The 19,719-nt window shown below is 31.6% G+C and overlaps 3 protein-coding genes across 7 annotated transcripts in view; 2 read left to right on the top strand and 1 right to left on the bottom strand.

Moving 5' to 3' along the window:
* LOC122637087 (ankyrin-2-like) overlaps positions 1–8,553 on the top strand; it is a 27,201-nt gene extending 18,648 nt beyond the window's left edge. Inside the window, exons 28-29 of the mRNA XM_043828964.1 lie at positions 1,156–8,181; positions 8,317–8,553. Coding sequence (XP_043684899.1) covers positions 1,156–8,160 — 7,005 coding nt within the window. The 3' untranslated portion in view covers positions 8,161–8,181; positions 8,317–8,553. The remainder of the gene's footprint in view (positions 1–1,155; positions 8,182–8,316) is intronic.
* Positions 8,554–10,448: 1,895 nt separating this feature from the next.
* On the bottom strand, positions 10,449–16,082 carry LOC122636949 (alkylglycerol monooxygenase-like). Of its 5 annotated transcripts, none has more exons than XM_043828663.1 (11): positions 15,861–16,082; positions 13,560–14,345; positions 13,360–13,476; positions 13,039–13,169; positions 12,689–12,840; positions 12,490–12,593; positions 12,178–12,340; positions 11,785–11,930; positions 11,145–11,279; positions 10,830–10,946; positions 10,449–10,743 (listed from the first exon to the last, which is right to left on the bottom strand). In XM_043828663.1, the coding sequence occupies exons 3-11, from the start codon at positions 13,396–13,398 to the stop codon at positions 10,504–10,506; spliced, it is 1,227 nt and encodes a 408-aa protein (XP_043684598.1). In that variant the 5' UTR covers positions 13,399–13,476; positions 13,560–14,345; positions 15,861–16,082; the 3' UTR covers positions 10,449–10,503. The 5 variants fall into 5 exon arrangements, with proteins under 5 accessions (XP_043684598.1, XP_043684596.1, XP_043684599.1 ...); XM_043828661.1 differs by lacking the exon at positions 13,360–13,476 and having other exon boundaries at positions 13,560–13,749; positions 13,853–14,345; positions 15,861–16,080; XM_043828664.1 differs by lacking the exons at positions 13,039–13,169; positions 13,360–13,476 and having other exon boundaries at positions 13,560–13,749; positions 13,853–14,345; positions 15,861–16,081.
* Positions 16,083–16,164: 82 nt separating this feature from the next.
* LOC122636946 (nucleolar complex protein 2 homolog) lies at positions 16,165–19,627 on the top strand. Its single transcript, XM_043828657.1, has 12 exons — positions 16,165–16,363; positions 16,458–16,632; positions 16,710–16,957; positions 17,052–17,170; positions 17,257–17,366; positions 17,448–17,605; positions 17,683–17,907; positions 17,986–18,174; positions 18,237–18,356; positions 18,433–18,564; positions 18,635–18,850; positions 18,924–19,627. The coding sequence occupies exons 2-12, from the start codon at positions 16,473–16,475 to the stop codon at positions 19,446–19,448; spliced, it is 2,202 nt and encodes a 733-aa protein (XP_043684592.1). The 5' UTR covers positions 16,165–16,363; positions 16,458–16,472; the 3' UTR covers positions 19,449–19,627.
* Positions 19,628–19,719: the final 92 nt, after the last annotated feature.

The raw sequence follows: 19,719 nt of genomic DNA, 5'->3' as shown, positions 1-19,719 counted from the left end.
GAAGAAGCGAAGAAGAAAGAAGCCGAACTAAAGAAGAAACAAGAAGAAGAAGAAACAAAAAGGAAAGAGGCTGAATTGAGAAAGAAACAAGAGGAAGAGGAAGCGAGAAGAAAACAAGCTGAATTGAAGAAGAAAAAGGAAGAAGAAGAAGCAAAGAAGAAGGAAGAAGAAGCTAAGAGGAAAGAGGCTGAATTGAAGAAGAAAAAGGAAGAAGAAGAGGCAAAGAAGAAGGAAGAAGAAGAAGCCAAGAAGAAGAAGGAAGAAGAAGAAGCAAAGAAGAAGGAAGAAGAAGCAAAGAAGAAGAAGGAAGAGGAAGAAGCAAAGAAGAAGGAGGAAGAAGAAGAAGCAAAGAAGAAGAAGGAAGAAGAAGAAGCAAAGAAGAAGAAGGAAGAGGAAGAAGCAAAGAAGAAGAAGGAAGAGGAAGAAGCAAAGAAGAAGAAGGAAGAAGAAGAAGCAAAGAAGAAGGAAGAAGAAGAAGCAAAGAAGAAGAAGGAAGAAGAAGAAGCAAAGAAAAAGGAAGAAGAAGAAGCAAAGAGGAAGGAAGAAGAAGCAAAGAAGAAGGAAGAAGAAGAAGCAAAGAAGAAGAAGGAAGAAGAAGAGGCAAAGAAGAAGAAGGAAGAGGAAGAAGCAAAGAAGAAGAAGGAAGAAGAAGAAGCAAAGAAGAAGGAAGAAGAAGAAGCTAACAGGAAAGAAGCTGAATTGAAGAAGAAAAAAGAAGAGGAAGAAATGAAAAGAAAAGAGGTCGAAATAAAGAAGAAACAAGAGGAGGAGGAAGCAAAGAGGAAAAAAGAGGAAGAAGAAGCAAAGAGAAGAAAAGAGGAAGAAGAAGCAAAGAAAAAAAAACTAGAAGAAGCAAAAAGGATCAAAGAAGAGGAAGAAACTAAGAGGAAAGAGGCTGAACTAAAGAAGAAACAAGAGGAAGAGGAAGCAAAGAGGAGAAAAGAAGAAGAAGAAGAGGCAAAGAAAAAAAAACAAGAAGAAGAAGTAAAAAAGAAAAGAGAAGAGGAAGAAACTAAGAGGAAAGAGGTCGAACTAAAGAAGAAACAAGAGGAAGAGGAAGCAAAGAAGAAAAAAGAAGAAGAAGCCAAAATGAAAAAAGAAGAGGAAGAAGCAAAGAAGAAGGAAGCGGAACTAAAGAAGAAAGAAGAAGAAGAAGTAAAGAAAAAAGAAACTGAATTGAAAAAGAAACAAGAGGAAGATGCGAAGAAAAGTGAATCAAAGAGGAAAGAAGAAATGGAACTTCAAAAAGAAGCATATGAGGAATTGGAAAAACACATCGAAAAAGCTACATTGGTACAAATTTTACCAGAACAATTGGAGAGGTCGATCGAGGAAGCTAGGGAAATACATCAGAAAGAATTACCAGAGCATATAGACAGAATCGTCGAAAAACACGAGTTGGAACTTCAAAAAGAATATTTAATGGAACGTGGAGAATCATCGACGGAATCGCCAAAGCACTCTATGGAAATTGCAGGTAAAGAAAGTGAATTGATGCAGATACATTCAAAACAGACGGAGCATAAAGAAGATATTTCAATGCAAGATAAGGGTTTGGGTAAGGATATGTCAACTGGGAGACGTGTTATAAAGGAAGAAACAACTATAATATGGAAGGTTCAAGAAGATGGAAGCTTAGTGCAAGAAAAAGTGACAAAGACCGTTCAGATCGAAGGGGATGAAGATGTGCCTGTAACCACAGAAATAATGAATGTTCCTGAAACTAGTTTAGAACCAAAAGTGCTATACGAAGCACATTATACTGCTGCTGATTTGGAGGAAAAGTTGAAGGAGGATACTAAGATCGAAATAAGTAAAAAAGATCAAGTTACTGCGTTTATTCCGGAAGTACAAAAAGAAAAGACTGAAGATTTAGAAAAAGAAAAATTAGAAGAGGATAAGATTCCTCTTCAAAAGTCCACGATAGAAAGTGATAGTAAGCTAACGAAAAAAGAATTTGAATCGCGTATACCGATTTCGATGGCTAAAGTTGAAAAAGATAGAAATCACAAAGAATCGAGAAGCAAAACTTCGACAGAGTCGAAACGTTTGTTAGAGAAATCAGAAATCGATAAATCGAGCGCACCACAGGAAGAGCCTAGCATCACATCACCCGTGGATAAGAAGAAAGAATTTGAATCTCGTATTCCTAAACGTATCATAGATACTTCTGCAACTAAATCGTTTGAGAAAGATATTAAAAAGGGATATCACGTTAAGACGGAAACGGAAACTTGCACGGTGACCGAGAAGAAATCCTCCAGCCAAGAAACAACTTCCAAGAGTGAAACTCAAACGTTTTCTAAAACTTTTACCGATCCACATAAAGCATTTAAATTGCTCGAGGATATGAGCGAGAAAGATACAATAAAACTATCTAAAGTCGATCATAAAGCTTCCAGTAAGTTAGAAAAGAAAGAAGTTGTATCTTCCGAAATTTCTAAAGGCACGGACAAATATATCGTGCACGAAGAAAAAGAACAAATCGAATGTAAGAAACTATCAGAATCCAAAATGAAAAAGGAATCGTCGACTGAAACTGTAGAAAAAGAGGAAAGTAAAAGCAAGAAAGTAGACGAAACGGCTGTTCAAAAGATGTCGATAAATTTACAAGATGGACAAGAAACGATCGATGCAAGCGCTTCGAAAAATAGAGTCGAAGCCAAGAAGGAACAATTATCTAAAAAACTTGAAGACAAGGAAGGTATAATGACTGAGGAATCTGGAGTCAGTAGACTGAAGGAAAGTGATATCGATATAGCCGTTAGAATACATAAAGAGGATGTTGAAAAAAAGAAAGTTGAAGACACCGGAGAACCTCCAGTGACATCTAAAATATTCGAAGACTTAGGAAAAGTGGAAATGGTAACTAAAGGAGAGTCGCATAAAGAAACTGTTGAAAGTTTCGATGCAAGACACTTTATACCTAGCAGCAAAGTAGAAGAGAAGTTGGTATCCGTTGAAAAAGATGGAAAGCCAGAAGAAAAAGCTCAAGTCCTGAGCCATGAAACTTTGGAAGAAAAACAACGACGTGCTGCAAAAGAAATAGAGGCTAGGCAAATAGTGGAGTGTCTTATAGAATCGATCGAAAATGAAATAACAAAAAGATCGTCTATAACGGAAGATCCGAAAGCTGCCATCATTGACAGTAATTATTTACAGCAAGTTATTAAAGAAAGCGTGGAAACGGATCATGAAAAGTTAGCTGATGATTTAACGAAAAAATTCGAAAGTATTATGAAGAGGACAATGGACGAAGAATTGGTAGAATCTACAAAGGACACTGACTCTACCGCGGAATCGGCAAAACTAAGATCGTCTATACACGAAGAAGAGAAAAGATCTACCAGAGATAGCATGAGTATAAGCGAGGATATAACGAAGGACGAAGAGTCTTCGATTCACGATAAAGACGAAAGCTTCCTTTTATCTTCGTCACAGGCAAGATTACCTGAGAGAGACATCACAATGAGTCCAAGTAGTATATCGGATCAAATAGAGTTGGAAGAAACGATGGACGTTGATACGAATGAACTTGAAGACATTACCAAGCCAACTTCGAGTCCACAATCAGAAAAATTACGTTCTGATAGATCTAGCGCGCAAGCTGAATCGTTACAGAGAGAATCATACGAACCTCAATACGATATCAGCTTGCCAAAGGATAGAATATATGACGTTTCTGGAGCTAGAGTATTGGAGATCGTTGAACCAGGTATCGATAGTCAATCGAGACAAGATTCCGTCGATGTGCCATCTTTAGAAATGGACGAATATAAAATTTCTGAAGATACAGGAAAAACTATTTCATCCCTGCACGAAAGTGCAGCCGTAGATTCTTTGGAAAGGATTGCTCAAGAACGCGATATGACTTTTAGTCCTAGTACAGTATCGGAAGACATTAACGTTGACTACTCCCTGGTACACGAACAGATCCCTACGACAACAACGGAAAAATACGAAGTCAGTGTAAAAAGAGCTGATAGTTTTGAAATCGAAAGTCCACCTCTTGTTTCACCAAGATTAAAAATAAGGCACGATCTTGAAATAAAGCCAGTCAATTGGATGATCGGTGATGAGAAAATCGAAATATCTGAGACCCTACAACCTTCGCAGGTCTTCAATCAAGAATTAGAGGAATATGAGACGACTATAAAGAAGCAAAGATTATCTTCCCAAAGCGAATCAGCTGATTTGGAACAAGAATCTGCTACAAAATCTTCAGAAGATCCAAGTGTTATAGAATCTATCAAGGAATCTGTAACAACAGGAGATACAACGGTGACCACAGTAATTAAAACAAAAAAGTTTACCGTCATCCCTGTCAGTGATCAAGACATAGAGAGTGAATTAATAGAAAATAAATTAGAAGTTAGCTGTCAAGAATTAGTGGATACTTTAAAACGTGAATATGAAGCTAAAACACCTACCGAAGATTTAACTGTCAGTATACGGCGACCTTTATCCTTAGAAGAAGCGAAAATAAAATTAAGTGAAATGAAACTAGTGGAATTAAGTAAAATCGAGACAACTACCGATCAACTTGAAATTTCTACCGAAAAAGAAAGCATTGACACTGCTAAAGAAATTACGTCCGTCTCTGAAGAAAAATCAGAAACTAAAGAAGAAGTTACGGAGCAAATTGGGAAAGACGAAGAGACCGGTGGAGAGCCATTAATAGAGAAATACGAGGATGATACAGTAAAGGATACTACTATGAGCAAAATTGGGCTTAGCTTGGAGGAGGTAGCAGAACCATTGAAGGAAGATGTAAAGCTTTTGGAAGACACCCAAACGCAAGATATTGCTGCTGGAGAAACATTGGAGGATGATGTTGATAAGGCTGTCCACGTGGACGATCTCGCGAAAAAATGGACGGAACCGAGCCTAACAAAAATAAAAATTTCTAGCGATGACTATAAAAGACACGTTGAGAAAGGTTTCGAAAAACGTGAGAAAGCAGCAAGAGCCAGCACGGTAACTTCTTCCGATACATGTGCCTTTAAACTAAAGAAAGACGATCTTCCAGGTGTTGATTTAAGCACGCGATATGCAATTACAGTTCTAGATCAAGTAGTTAAGAAAGAAATAGCGGAGGTGAAGGAGTCCTTAGAGGCCGCGAGGCAAGACTTGATAGAAGAACTCAGTGAGAACAGTGAGACTGTAATACAAATCAAAGACTCGCCTTCTGAATTTCGATTCAAATTACAACCAGAATCTATACCCAATGATTTACCCTTTTTATACAGACCTCCATCTTTGGAACAGATCGCCGTAGATATCGAAGGTATGAAGACGGAGTCGTTGATAACGAGCGAGGAAAAGCCTGATGAATCGAAAAGAGATGAGAAAGAAATTCCAGCTACGGAAAGTGGATCGGAAGAAATCGAGCTCGAAGCATCCGGCGACGAAATGGACAAAGAAAAGGTATGTATGGATATTGAGATGGAGCTAGACAAGTCTGAAACGGAAACTCTATCTGCCGTCCATGAAGAGAGTAAAGAAGACGACGATACGCGTCCTAGTCCCGTACCAGCCAGCAGATCATGCTCAGACGTAGAGTACAAAGACGAGAGTTCCTCCTCCTTGCATCCACCTCAACCAGTACCAAGGAGACGACATAAACCTGCACGGGCATCGAAAAAAGTTACTTCCGAAAGTGAGGTCGATCCTGGTTCCAGTTCGGGCGAGAGTAGCAACTATCAATCTTGCGACTACGAAATTGGCAGTGGAAGTAGACCAAGTTCTTCCGATGTAGAAGCCCTCCAGTCCGCTACGATGCCACCATCGGGAACAACTTCCGAGTATGAGACAGCGATGATGTCCGTTGAACACTCCACCACCTCAAGGCCAACTTCTCAAGAATATCAAACTGCCGTGAGTACATTAAGTTCTCGCGAATCTATGAAATCTTTAAGTTCGTTTAGTTCAGGCCATCTTGGTAGTATCGATAGTACCAGCGAGTTATCAGAAACATTGGTAGCATCTGAAGCGGATGCTGACAAGGGCGAAGAACACGAAGATTTGGAACGTGCGTTTGACGAAGAACATGCCGAATCCGATTCCTCTGGAAGCGATATACCTATGGACGATGCGATGGACAAAATCGATAGCAACATACCTTGTCGAATGAAGCGATCGTCGGAGATGATATTTCAACAGATCATGGACGATAACGCCGCTCTCGATACGGATTTAGATGAGCCTATTTTGGAGCAAGACACGAAGGGAGTCGATTTTGCGACGTCTGCTTTTGTTGTAACACCTGGTGCCGTGCAATCGGTAGATATAATGACGGCTAGGGTTACGGAAGACGGCGTTCAAAGCGTATCCACCCAGGTAATCTCGACCCAAGTAACGACGTCAACAACTGAGATACCTGCTGAAGAAACTACATTGAAAACTACAGTGGGAACAGAAATTGATGATAAACCATCGGACGAGTCGCTCGAAATGCCAAGTATGGAACCAGATTCTTTGGAACCGAAATCTGGGATAAGTGTTACAGCGGATGAGAGTACTGAAACGGTGATGCAAACATCAGCGCGCTCGATAATACAGCAAGCAAGCATGTCTACATCTTCGACCTCCGGACTGTCTCTTGATACAGTTATAGAAAAAGCAAAATCCGAACGATCCGAATCACCGGGTAGTGATTCTTTTGAACTAGTCGATAAGCCTGACATTATAGATGACTTTGTTGTGATCGAAGAAGTTGGACGTGAAGCAGAAGAATTTGATTCTGAAGGTAAAAGTATACGTATTACCGCAATACCTCAAGTTAGTAGTAAACAATATGATCGAGACTTGGAGAACTTAATTACCGAGAATAAAGAAGACTCTCAAGTATCCACGAGTCAAACCTCGCGGAACAATGAACTGTTCGACTTTGAATCCGAAGAAAGTCCACCTCAAGCATCCAACGACGATCAATATTCTCAATCTTATTCGGACGAGGAACCGTACGAAACTGGTAAGAAATGGATTGAGATGCAATTTCATGCGGACGCAAGAGTCTACGATATTGAATACGATCGTGGTCCCTTAGAAGATATCAAAGAAGAAGAGATTACTGATTTCGAGGCTGGTAGTAGTCGATTTGGAAGTTTAGGAAGTCACAAAGAGTCAATAGGAAGTGTTGGTAGCATGCGTGGTAGTTTTGGTAGTACTCCGGATTATGATGTTCTAGCTGGTAAAAAATACTTCACTAAACCTTCGGATCACGATACTGTATCCCTCAGTTCGTTGCAGGAATTCGAACATCTGGAGAGTGCCGTAGCGGCAGAAAACTCGAAAAGATTGCAATGTGGTTCTCAAGATTCTATTAATAATGGGAGTCTTCCAAGAAGGTATATGACTGGTCGATCTGGTCATGGAGATGATATTTCTCTGTCTTCGTTAAAAGATTTTGAAGGGCTAGAAAGAGCTTGTCGAGAAGCTCACTTAATTGAACTTCGTGCTAGGGAGGAAGAAGATCTTTTAGAACATGAAAGTCCTGAAAATAGATACAAAATGGAAAGTCTTCAACGTAAATCGGAAATTAGTGCGACGGGCTCGATTAATCCAAGCACTTCTGGCTCGGATGACTATGAGAAAAGAATAAAGGAAATTGATGAGATTATACGTATAGCTCAGTCTAACGTAGAGAGATTAGACCGACAGGATGATACTACAGAAGATATTTCACAAATAGAAATTACGGATATTGAAAAAACTGGTTCAGAAGCTATTGTACCAGTGGTAACAGAAGCTGAGGATATCCAACGTGCCAAAGATACAAATATCATGGAGACAAGTACAGATTCATTAGAATTGGAAGATAATGCGGATAAAAAACATCCCTTATGTCAAAGTTCAGATTCTTTAGAAATGAAAACAACATTAGATTTCCCATCTTTAAGTTCTGACTCATTGAATAATGTCAGGGATACTAGAGACGCTCAACTTGACGTAGCAGAACAATTTAGCAATGGAAGACGTATGTCATCAGACTCTTTGGACGTACCTATTATTGAACAACCTGATAATGAAATACAAGAAGAAAGTAATAATCGTTCTGAAAGACCAGCAGTTGATAACTCTGTAGGACAAAGTTCGTCAACGGAAACAAATATTGCTAAACAAGATACAACAAAATTGCCACCAAGTAGTAAAACATAAAAAAAAATATGATCCATATAGGTATGTATACTTTTATAATTAGCTAAACTTATATATTTTGCATTATAATTAATCATATGTATTAGTACTTCGAAAAAATTATATTCAAATTAGTACTACATAACTTTAATATATATGCGTATTGATTCATTACAGATAGAGGACTATGATGATGAATTTCACACGACTTCATAAATATACTACAAAATAATTCAAGAAGCTTTACATGTAAAACATGATATCAAGAGTAATATACTACAGAACTTGTGCATTGTGGATATATAAAACATTGTATTTATGTTTGTTTTTGTAGCATCTTCTAAAAATATTTGTATTAATATGCTTAAATAAGATAGTTACAATATTCAGAATATAATGTTGTTGTGCAAATGAGATAGGAGAGTGAAAGATGCTTGCTTGTTTAATATTAAATATGTAATGACATATTAATAATTCATAACGTACTGTTTTTAAAAAGTGCTGAATTGTTTTACAAAAAACTGTTTAAACTTTTGACATATGTTGCGTTTATGAATTTATATTTTACGTGCTACTTATATCTTTATCTTGTATTATAGTAAGAGCGTATCTAAATGATAAGTTATAAAAATGTCTTAATTATATGATATTATCATATAACTTTCTCTTCAAAAATATTTGATAAATTTTACATATCTTTCAATTTATATTATAATTTGTAAATTTTTGTGGGTTATAATACATTATAACGCTATTTTCTGTGAATACTCATAAGCAAGAAAATACTTAAGATTTAAATAGGAAATTTTATATGCAAATGTAATATTTAGAATTTACAAAATTAGATATTACAAGAATAGACAGGAAGCATTTTTTAAAGGCCAGCATATATAATAGTATAAATCTTTTTGAAAGGAACATTATTATTATTATTATTATTATTATTATTATTATTATTATTATTATTGTTGTTGTTGTTGTTGTTCTAATTATAATTAGTATGATTATAATTATGATTATTATGATTATGATGATGATGATTATTATTATTATTATTATTATTATTACTATTATTATTACCCATTAGCATGAATTTATTGATTTACTTTAAACTTTTATTGGTTTAGTTTAAATTACTTGAAATTTAAAAACCATACATTATATTTGCATATACATTACCTAAATAATCTTTTCGATCACTTTGAAGCTATGTTCTTATTAATGAAAAATATAAATCTATGTACCACTTTATACGAAGAATTTTTATACGTAACAAACCTTTTATTACAATGAATTTTATGTTCATTTCATGTCTCTAAAGTGCTATGTAAATTTATATACTATACATATATTATATATAAAACCATAAGATATATATATATATATAAATATTTCACTTGATTTGCATTAACGATGCTACAAACATAACAGCAACATTTGTGGAAAAATAGGAAAAATGAAGAGAATTACGCCTAATATTAAATATTAACTATTAAAATTTGTCTCCTCTAAAATTTCTTTTTTTTTTTTTGTAATAATTTTATGCTAAATATCATATCTACGTCTTACCAATTATTTCATATAAAACAAGTCATGTTAACAAATATAAAAGAAGCAAAAAAAAAAGAAAATATGTAAGAACTGAAATATGAGATACAAACAAAAAAAACAGCTCTAACCTTGTACCACGTCCTTTTCCTTATTGTCCTATTTAATTAAATGCTAATGCCTAACGGTTTTTATCAAACGGCTTTTTGCTTATTATGATAACATACGCGCAATAAAAAACAATTAATTTTAAAAAATAAATAAGATTATTAAAGTCGATCGAGAACTACGTAACTTTGTACTGCAATATTTCACCCAGATACGATTTCGCGGGATTTACCTTTATTCAGACAAAGCCAACGTGATTGCAATGTTGCCAATATAGTTTTTTCTTTATTTGACTGTGGTAGTTTATAGCTAATATATGTGTTATTTATGAAATCATTAAACTTATTAAAAATAATAATTGAATAAATGTTAATATTATCGGAAATATTTCATAAATTTACTGTAAACATTGTAATGTTTTACTTTTTAGCAAATTAAGGTATTCCAGATGACGCTAGTTGACATCATAATATCACGCGCCAAATTATAAATCACTCTTAGAGAATTTCATCTATATAAACTTTTTTTATATTAAAAAGAACTGATTATTTGTATTAATATTATTTTCAATTCAAATTTGAATTTATTATTTTCAATACATATTATTATTTATCAATTATTAAAACTTATCTCGTCTTTATTTAACTCATAAATTAAATAAGTAACAATGATTTTTTATTTCCTTTTGATTAAATGTATCTTACAAATTCATAATCGCAGAAAATTTGCTTTCATTTGATTTACAACTTGAAAGATCCAAATAAAGCAAGATATTATATAAATATAATATATCAGAACGTTAAGACAACAGTCTTCATACAATAAATATACAATACATCGAACAAGTTCTACCAATCCAGCATATTGTGACTTATCAAACAATAATCCAATAGCGACAAGAGCAAACATATTATTCAATATTGTTATTCCTAAAAAATTATGTATATCCTGAAAAAAAAAAATTATTTATACACATACAAAATTTACACATTTTTGTTAAAAAGTCGAATTCAAATTAAAATTATCTCGCTTACTTGTTTTTCATTATTATACAACTGCAAATGTTTATAAAAAATTATTAAAAAATGTAAAATAATATAGACGGTTTGCCACGTTGGTATACGAACATTATATTTGATTCTAGATGTTACCTAGAAAAAAATATTTCATTTGATAATTAATATTTCGTAAGATTTTATTATTTATTTTATTAACGTCTTATTTATTTTCTTTTACGTTATAATATTTTAGTTAATTGTTATATGTTTAGAAAATTAATGTCACCATTAATCCTTGTATATTTTATAGATGCTTAAATACGTTTGTTCGTAATTTATTAACTAACTTACATTTATTTTATACTTGTCAAGGCCCAAACGTGGTCCACCTGGATACCAACTAGGACCTTTCCACAAGACGGACAATTTATCTGCCGAAGATTTCATGCCCTTACTCTTGTTTATCATCGCTTTCGCATAAAACATCTATAATTATAATTCAATTGAAAAGTACCAGATGCGTGTGTGTGTGTGTGTGTGGCGCGTGCGCGCGCGTGTATATGTATGTATGATTTATGTATGTATATGTGCAATCAAGCAGTTGGACTTGTGTAAATGCAATTAATGTAACCAGTATGCAAAAACGTATTATATAGAATATGATTATAAAAAAAAATATTGTTTCGTGAAATAATCCATAAATATTATTAATAAAATAGAAAGAAATGGGTCACTTAATTTTATAGAACAAAATGATTATATATTAATTATGCGTATTTCTTTTTCTAATTTTTTCATGAACGTTCAAATATTTACATTATTACATGCGTTAATCCGCTACTTGCATCTGCATAATTCAATCATCATTTTATATAACGGAATAATTACGTAGTTTAATATGTAGTTAGCTAAAGATACGTATTGCTGATATGATTGAATAAAAAAAAAAATTACATATTTACAGCTAATTACATTGACGGATACTTCGTACCTGAAGATACAAGGGATTGAATGATTGCGGACTGGTTACTAAGCCGTAAATGATTTCATCCTTCTCTTCCATGAAGGTCCCGAATAATCTGTCCCAGATTATAAGAACTCCGCCATAATTTTTATCCAAACAGTATAGATTGCATCCTGTATGACAGGTCAGTTCAGTTATAGTATTCTTACGTATATACGATAATTTGATATATGTTCTTTACAATGTCAAGTCCAAAAACGGGGATAAACATATTTAGACGGTCTTGGATCTTTTTAAACTCGTAAAAAAAAATCAATTAAAAATTTATATGAAATCAGAGATTTTTTACGAGAGATTTATACGAACAATATTATTCACAACCAGAACAACAACAAAAAAATGACCGCTTACAACACCTACCATGATGAACGCGATGATGTTTAGGAGTATTAAATATTAATTCTAACGGTCCGAGATCGTCAATAATTGTCGTGTGTATCCAAAGTTGATAAATCAAGTTGAATTGATGATGAACAATGAAATGTGATGGTGGTATGAAGAAAGCAAGAGGTAGATAAAAAATCTGAAAAATAAATAAAAGGTATTTCTTTGAATGAAACGAATAAAAAGGATACTCACAAAAGGTCATTGGAAATTTATTAAGATATATACGCACACATAATCGCATCGGTTACCGTGACATTTCTTGTACATATTTTCTTTTCTACTCACAAAATTGCACCAATGTTGCAGTACCGATTGGCGCAGGCCAACCGCGAGATTGAATTCCTCGCTGCTGTGGTGTACTTGATGGTGAGCCCACAAAAAATGTACTTCTATAAAACGTATGTAATATACAAGGTTATAGGTGTGTGTGTATGTGCGCGAGATGTAACAGTTATTTCAATAAAAATCGCGAAAGATACTTAACCGTGATTACTACGGTGTACCCAATAATAACAAAAGTCTACCCCTAAAGCAGTGATGTACCAAGTCCAAATAGAATTCCATGATAAATTCCATCGATGATAATTTTCATAAATTTTAATATAAGCGTAATATTCTGCCCCACGAAAAAAAACGCTGAAAAATCGAAAGAACAAAAATTCATATAAATGCTATATCAATATTTAACAGTATTAATAAATAATCATTAAATGTAAGAAGTTGGATGTTATCTTATCTAATTTTTTTTAATCTTTTTTTTTTTTTTAGTTCTCACGTAAACAATTTTAATATAAAAGAAGCGGAATGAAAAACGAAAGCATTACCTATGCTTACCGGCCAGACTCTTGAAATATCCAATGAGAGAACGACGTCACTTGGTCGTTCAATCGAAATGATTTTTTCTTATTCTTCGCAGTTAATATCACTTGTTCTAATACGATAAGAAAGAAAAATGGTATCCAGACCTAAATATTTATAAAAATATCTTTATCAGTATCTTTTTTTTCATATGATTCACACAATATAAATAGATTGATGTCTTCGGAGAGATCGATGTTATTCAGTTAATGTATTTAACAAGTGATATTAAAAAAGATCTAATCAACGTCGATCATCGTCGCCTCGTAAATTATAAAAGAGCAGTAAATTACTTATCTCTCGAATGTGAAAACAACTTTTCAAATTTAACTGCATATTGCTTTAGCTTCTCTTTTGTTAATATAACAATAATTGAAGGAAAAAGGAAAGAGAAAAAGAAAAAACGACTAAAACCTGAAATAAAAAAAAAAGAAAAAAAAAGACTAAAATCTGAAAAAAAAAAGAAAAACGATATAACAATAATAATTATAAATTACCTGCTGATAATAATCAGGCACCTGATGGGGAAATTCGAAAGTTGTTTCGAAAGGGTTAACGATGTACCAAAACTTGCCGGCATTTTTTAGTTGAGAGACCAAGTTAATGGAAATCTCATTCATATTTAAAATATTTTTTCTCTTTCTCTTTCTCTCTCTTTCACGTGCACACACTTCTTTTTGGTTATTTCTACGATACGTATAATGTATATTTCAGTAAATGATAAATAAGAGTGAAAAGATATGGAGAATCGAGTTTATAAGAGTAAACTGATATTAGCTACTGAACGCACTATCGAATACAGTTGTAATCGGTGAGCTGCGTGCACGCATCGTTTATATAACTTGCAGCGAGTGTGAGGACGCGCCACCACCACCACTCTGCATGACCGTATAAGCTGCAGGTGCTTTATATATAAGTACATATATTATATTATTGATAATAAATCGTCGAACTTTCAAATAGTGTTCATTGACAATCAATTTTATAATTTGACATATTATTAAAAAATATCAATTTCATATAAAAGGCGTATATATATAAATATATATATGTATGTATGTTCGTATGTATGTATATATATAAAACTACGATATGAAGAGGTATAAACGAATCAATCTTCTCATACACCACTGTTGTATTTGCCCAAGCAATATGCTAGACGCTTTATGCTAACGGCATATAAGTTTCATAACGCACATTAATAATTTATATTACAGTAGATAAAGGATATTATTAGTGTTCGTGATAATCGGTGCCCAATGTCTCAATTAGTATTGTTCTATCTGCATTAGAGTTACCAAACAAATATACTCTTTTTAACTTCTGGATAGAAAAGAACGTAATATATCGTATGAAAAACGATTTGTTTACAGCACTTAGTAAAATTTCAAGTTTCCTGAAACAAAATTTTGTTTTTATATTTGGAATAAAAAACAAAGAGAAAATCAGAAAATGAGAGAATGAGAGAATGAGAGAATGAGAGAGAGAGAGAGAGAGAGAGAGAGAGAGAGAGAGAGAGAGAGAGAGAGAGAGAGAGAGAAGAGAGAAGAGAGAGACAAAAAACATGTACAATGGTTTTAATGACATGATAAACTCTAAGGTCGAGTTAAAGGTTAAACAAGATAAACATAATTTCTTACAAACTATCCAAATATTTACGATAAAAAATTATAATGAGTTAATAATGTAATAATAAATAATATGAAAAATAATAATGTAATAATAAAATAAGTCTTGAAGAAAAATACTATGATAAAAGTACGATAAAAACTCGAATATATATATATATATATATATATATATATATATATATATCTTTCATATTATATATTTACTACGAATATATTGGATATTTTTTTTTCGTACATAAATGTATAGATCGAAACATTAAACGTAATTGTAATAATAATGCATGTGTCACACTTAACCGAATGCATTTATTAGAAAAAGCAGTGGAAAACATACCCCTCTTAAAGTTATTCAATAAATTCGTTTTTATTACCTATGAATATTTTGAAACGTGGTTTATGTAATAAGCGTTATCGTATCTCCTTCGTGAAAGATAAACGCTTATGACTTTATGAATCTTTATTGTTTGTATAATAAAACGAATGATTTTACGACTTTTGTAAAAAAGAGAGCTCTGAATGATTTAAATCCGTGAATTAATATTGCTGTTAGAACATACATGCATGGATAGACAAACAAACGTAACACAATCGAATTAATTATTTTCTAAGGTAAACTTTTTTCTCGATTTATCTAGATAATTTTCTACAAACGAAAATAATAGATTTGGATATTAATTAAATGTTTATCGAAATATAATAATGGTAAGTTTATTTATTTATTTTCTGTCTCGAATTGTCCTCCAATTTCCGTTCTCCGATAATCGTCATCATCATCGATTTATGGAAGATACGCACTGTTAAGTCCGAGCCCTTATGTAATACATTCATATTCGTTATGTAGAGCAAAAAAGTGAAGAAAGAGAATACGCGAATGTAATATTCATTTTCTTACATGATATATGTATATACACATATATATACATCAGACATTCATACGTACATATATCATATATATACTTCACATTTATATACACACACATATATATATGTATATGAAACTACATGAATAATAATACGAGCGATTCCTTTTGAATTTCATCTAATGAATTGTTTAATTATCCATGATTATTGTACTTGTAATGGTGAAAAATACTTGTTATGATAAATATTTTGCTTAAGAAAAAGGAGTGTAATATATGTATATATAAAAATAAACGGAGAATATACCTAAATGAATAAGACAGTACTCTGTTAGATCCTTATTATCGGCAGCTCTAAAATCTATATTCACAGTTACTTAATTATTTACCTTTTCATAATATCATTTTGTGTTTACATATTACATAGTAAAACTCTGATTTCTGTTAATTTAACTATGAAACACTGTCAACGTTTTGAATACTTGTTAACATGCGTAGTCTATTTATAAATCGAATTCTTTCGCCTATAAACACGACCATAATACAGCGACATCTAGATAGGAAACTCATTGAATTATAACCAAACATAATGTGCAAATACGTCCATCGATAAAATGATTATTTAATTGGTAGAAATCATTAAGTCAATTCTCATGAGTATTTTATGATATTTTTCAACTGAATTAATTTTTTGTCTATCTGTTGTGATGGTTATTCAGTGTTGATGAGTTAACCACGTGGTGTTGTACCTGTTAAATACTACTAACATATTTTTGCAGTAAACAACATAATCTAAGTAACATAATCTAGGTAAAACGAAATATTAAATATACTTATTTCTCTTTAAATTATTTGAAAATATCAATGATTGATTATGTTACTAATTAATTATTTATATATTTAGTTTTAATAATACACAATGAAAGTAAAGAAGATGAAGAAAGGAATAAAAAAATCAAATAAATCTGTTACAAAAAGAAAAAAGTCTGAGAGTAAAGTTTCTAAGGACGAATTTTTTGAAGAGGATTTTAAAGACGATGATAGTAATGAGGATAATGATTGGCAGAATGAAAAAACAGGTGTTTATATATTATTTTACATATGTATATCCTATTATATATATATATATATTCTAAATTACGGTTTTAATAATCAGGCAATAAAAAGGTTAAAAAAGTCGATGATATTGAAAGCAGTGATAGCGATATGGATCCAGAAGAACACAAGAAATCATTGATGAAACTAAAGGAAACAGATCCAGAATTTTATTCTTATTTAAAAGAAAATGATAAAAATCTATTAGATTTTAATTTATCCGATACAGATAACGATGATGATAATGAATCTGTTGCTGATAGTGATAATGAATCTGTATTACACCACAAACCTAATGATAAGTTAGAGGTATAGATATACTATATATATTTAAAACAGCAATATAAAATATGAATATGTTGTAATAATATACTTTTATATTTTATGTATTTTAAAATCATAGGTTGCTAGCGATGAGAGTGATTTTGAACCTGAAGATAATAACGGTATACCATCTGGCGGTCGAATAAAAGTTACGTTGCAATTACTAAAAGTTTGGCAGAATAATATTGAGAATGACAAGTAATGTTTTCATATATTTTTAATTATTGAAGTAACTATGTATTATCAATATATTATAAAATTTATTTGTAATTTTATTTGGTTAGAACATCCAAGTCTATTAAAATTGCAGTCGAAGCTTTCCATGCCGCGTTGCAAACTGTATCAGAAACGCAAGATGAAAATGCTACAAAATTTAAAGTAGAAGGAAGTGCAAGTAGGTTTTATTAAGTAATACATCTAATTAATGCATCTGTAATTAGAAAATGCATCATAATCATAACAATTGTAATTTCAGTATTTAATGGAGTCATTCAATTATGTATAATGCATTTACCTAATGCATTCAGACGTTTTTTAAAACTGGGTACTAATGCACATTTTGCAGCACATAAATGCAAAAGATTTATTAAAGTGAAAGGTTCATTAAAATTATATTTAACTGATTTAATTACGGTTAGTATAGTTTTAATATTTATAACATAAATAATTGTGCAGCAATGTTTGTACTAAAATAACAATATTTTTGGTAGATTTTACGAAATGTTTCATCAGCTAACATTCAAACAATACTTTTAAAACATTTACATGAAATGTTACCATATATTCAATCATTTTCCTCGTTAAAGAAACCATTATTGAGAGTTTTATTAAAATTTTGGTCGACTGGCGAAGAAACTGTCAGAGTTGTTGCATTTTTATGTATATTACGTATTGCAACTAGTCATAAAGAATCTATACTTGAAATATTATTAAAGGTAAAATTATATTTTTCTTTTTATATTAGAATGATCTTCATAATTATGTAAAAACTAAGTTCTAATTATGTTTTTTAGTCAATGTACGTAAAGTACGTAGAAAATTCCAAATTCGTATCACCGAACACTTTGCCAGGAATAAATTTTATGAGACATTCTTTAACAGAGATTTATCTATTAGATTGTGATTTTGCTTACAGTCATGCCTTTTTATATATCAGACAGCTTGCTATTCATTTAAGGAATGCAATAACTTTGAAGAAAAAGGTAATTATATAATTTTAATTATTATCAATTATTTCAAATAATAACATTATTTTATTTTATAGGAAAATTTTCAAGCAGTATATAATTGGCAGTATATAAATTCATTATCTTTCTGGTCTAAGTTAATAACATTATCAAAAAAGCAATCAATGTTGCATTCTTTGTTATATCCTTTAGTACAGGTATGTATGTGATCATATTAGTTACACATAAATTATTTAGATAAATAGATTGTAATTATTAATTGTGTACTTGCAGATTATTATTGGAACAATTAAAGTAATACCAACTCAACAATATTACCCTTTACGTTTCCACTGTTTACAAATGTTAACTAATATTTCTAAAGAAACAAATACTTTTATACCCATTTTACCATTTCTACTGGAGGTATAGTAATTAATTAATACATATAAAAAATATCTACGTTTCAAGAAATATATTATAATATTGATTTCAGATATTATCATCTTATGATTTTAATACAAAGCATAAAGCTGTATCAATGAAACCAATATCTTTAATTTGTATATTAAGAATGTCTAAGTCTCAGTTACAAGAGAATGGTTTTAAAGATAGTATAATTGATGCTATCTATCGATTAATATTGGAAAATGCAGCAAAGGATAGCCACTTAATATGTTTTCCCGATTTATATGTTCCTTGTATAATACAAGTAAGTATAGCATCTTATTCTATTATTTTCAATACATAATATATTATCCAATTTATAAATCTTTTAATTACAGTTGAAAACATTTTTGAAAAACTGTCATGTTGCAAATTATTGTAAAAAGGTAAAGCAATTGCTAGAAAAAATAGAAGAAAATTCAAAACATATAGAAAGTGAAAGATCCAAGGAGATATTCGATTTGAAGAATATGACAGAAATCGAAAATTGGGAAAATAAAATAAAAATTCAGGGTACAGCTTTAGCGAAATTTTATAATTCCTGGATTAAGATTCATCAAGCTCAAAAACTAAAACATTTAACGAAAAATGATGAAATTAGTGAATATAATTTACCAAGTTTAAGGAAACTAAAAAGGAAGAAATCAAACGAAGAAGATATGAGTAGCGAAGAAGAAAGTGACTTTGAATTACGAATAAAAGGAACGGAAGAAGAGAAAGTAGACGATATATCTGTAAAGAGATGTAATAAAAAATCAAAGAAGAAAACAAAAGTAATAAATAAAAAAGTACCTGCGGAAGACGACATACCTACAGAAAATACAGATATTGTTATGGATATTAATAGCGATGACTGGGAATAAGTGTAGTATTCTCATAATAATTTCAATAACTTTGTCACTCTAAAGAAAACAAAAAATCTAACTAGACATACAAACGATACAAATATCAGATGTTTTGAATGTAGATCATTTATTGATTTCATCATTGATATTTCAAACTATGTCAAAAGTATTTACAGAATATACATACACAACACGTATTTCATTTAGTTACTTTTAAACACTATATTTCCAAAGGAAAATCATTATCTTTAATTTCCTTTCTTTCCTTTCAATCCACACTTTATCAGTA

This window comes from Vespula pensylvanica, chromosome 24, assembly GCF_014466175.1.
Source record: "Vespula pensylvanica isolate Volc-1 chromosome 24, ASM1446617v1, whole genome shotgun sequence".
Classification (NCBI taxonomy): Eukaryota; Metazoa; Arthropoda; class Insecta; order Hymenoptera; family Vespidae; genus Vespula; species Vespula pensylvanica.
Note: the sequence above shows the minus strand (reverse complement) of the source record. Positions and strands in the feature narration are given on the sequence as shown.

Bases quoted from the DNA above. Each gene is read 5' to 3' on its own strand.
- LOC122636949 (XM_043828660.1), bottom strand. From the start codon at position 13,682: ATGAATGAGATTTCCATTAACTTGGTCTCTCAACTAAAAAATGCCGGC. The intron at 12,841-13,038 runs GTAAGCATAGGT...TCGATTTTTCAG, and splicing joins ATATTTCAAGAGTCTGGCCG to CGTTTTTTTTCGTGGGGCAG. The intron at 10,947-11,144 runs GTAAGTTAGTTA...ATTTTTTTCTAG, and splicing joins TTGACAAGTATAAAATAAAT to GTAACATCTAGAATCAAATA.
- LOC122636946 (XM_043828657.1), top strand. From the start codon at position 16,473: ATGAAAGTAAAGAAGATGAAGAAAGGAATAAAAAAATCAAATAAATCT. The intron at 17,171-17,256 runs GTAATGTTTTCA...TTATTTGGTTAG, and splicing joins AATAATATTGAGAATGACAA to AACATCCAAGTCTATTAAAA. The intron at 18,175-18,236 runs GTAATTATATAA...TTTATTTTATAG, and splicing joins CAATAACTTTGAAGAAAAAG to GAAAATTTTCAAGCAGTATA.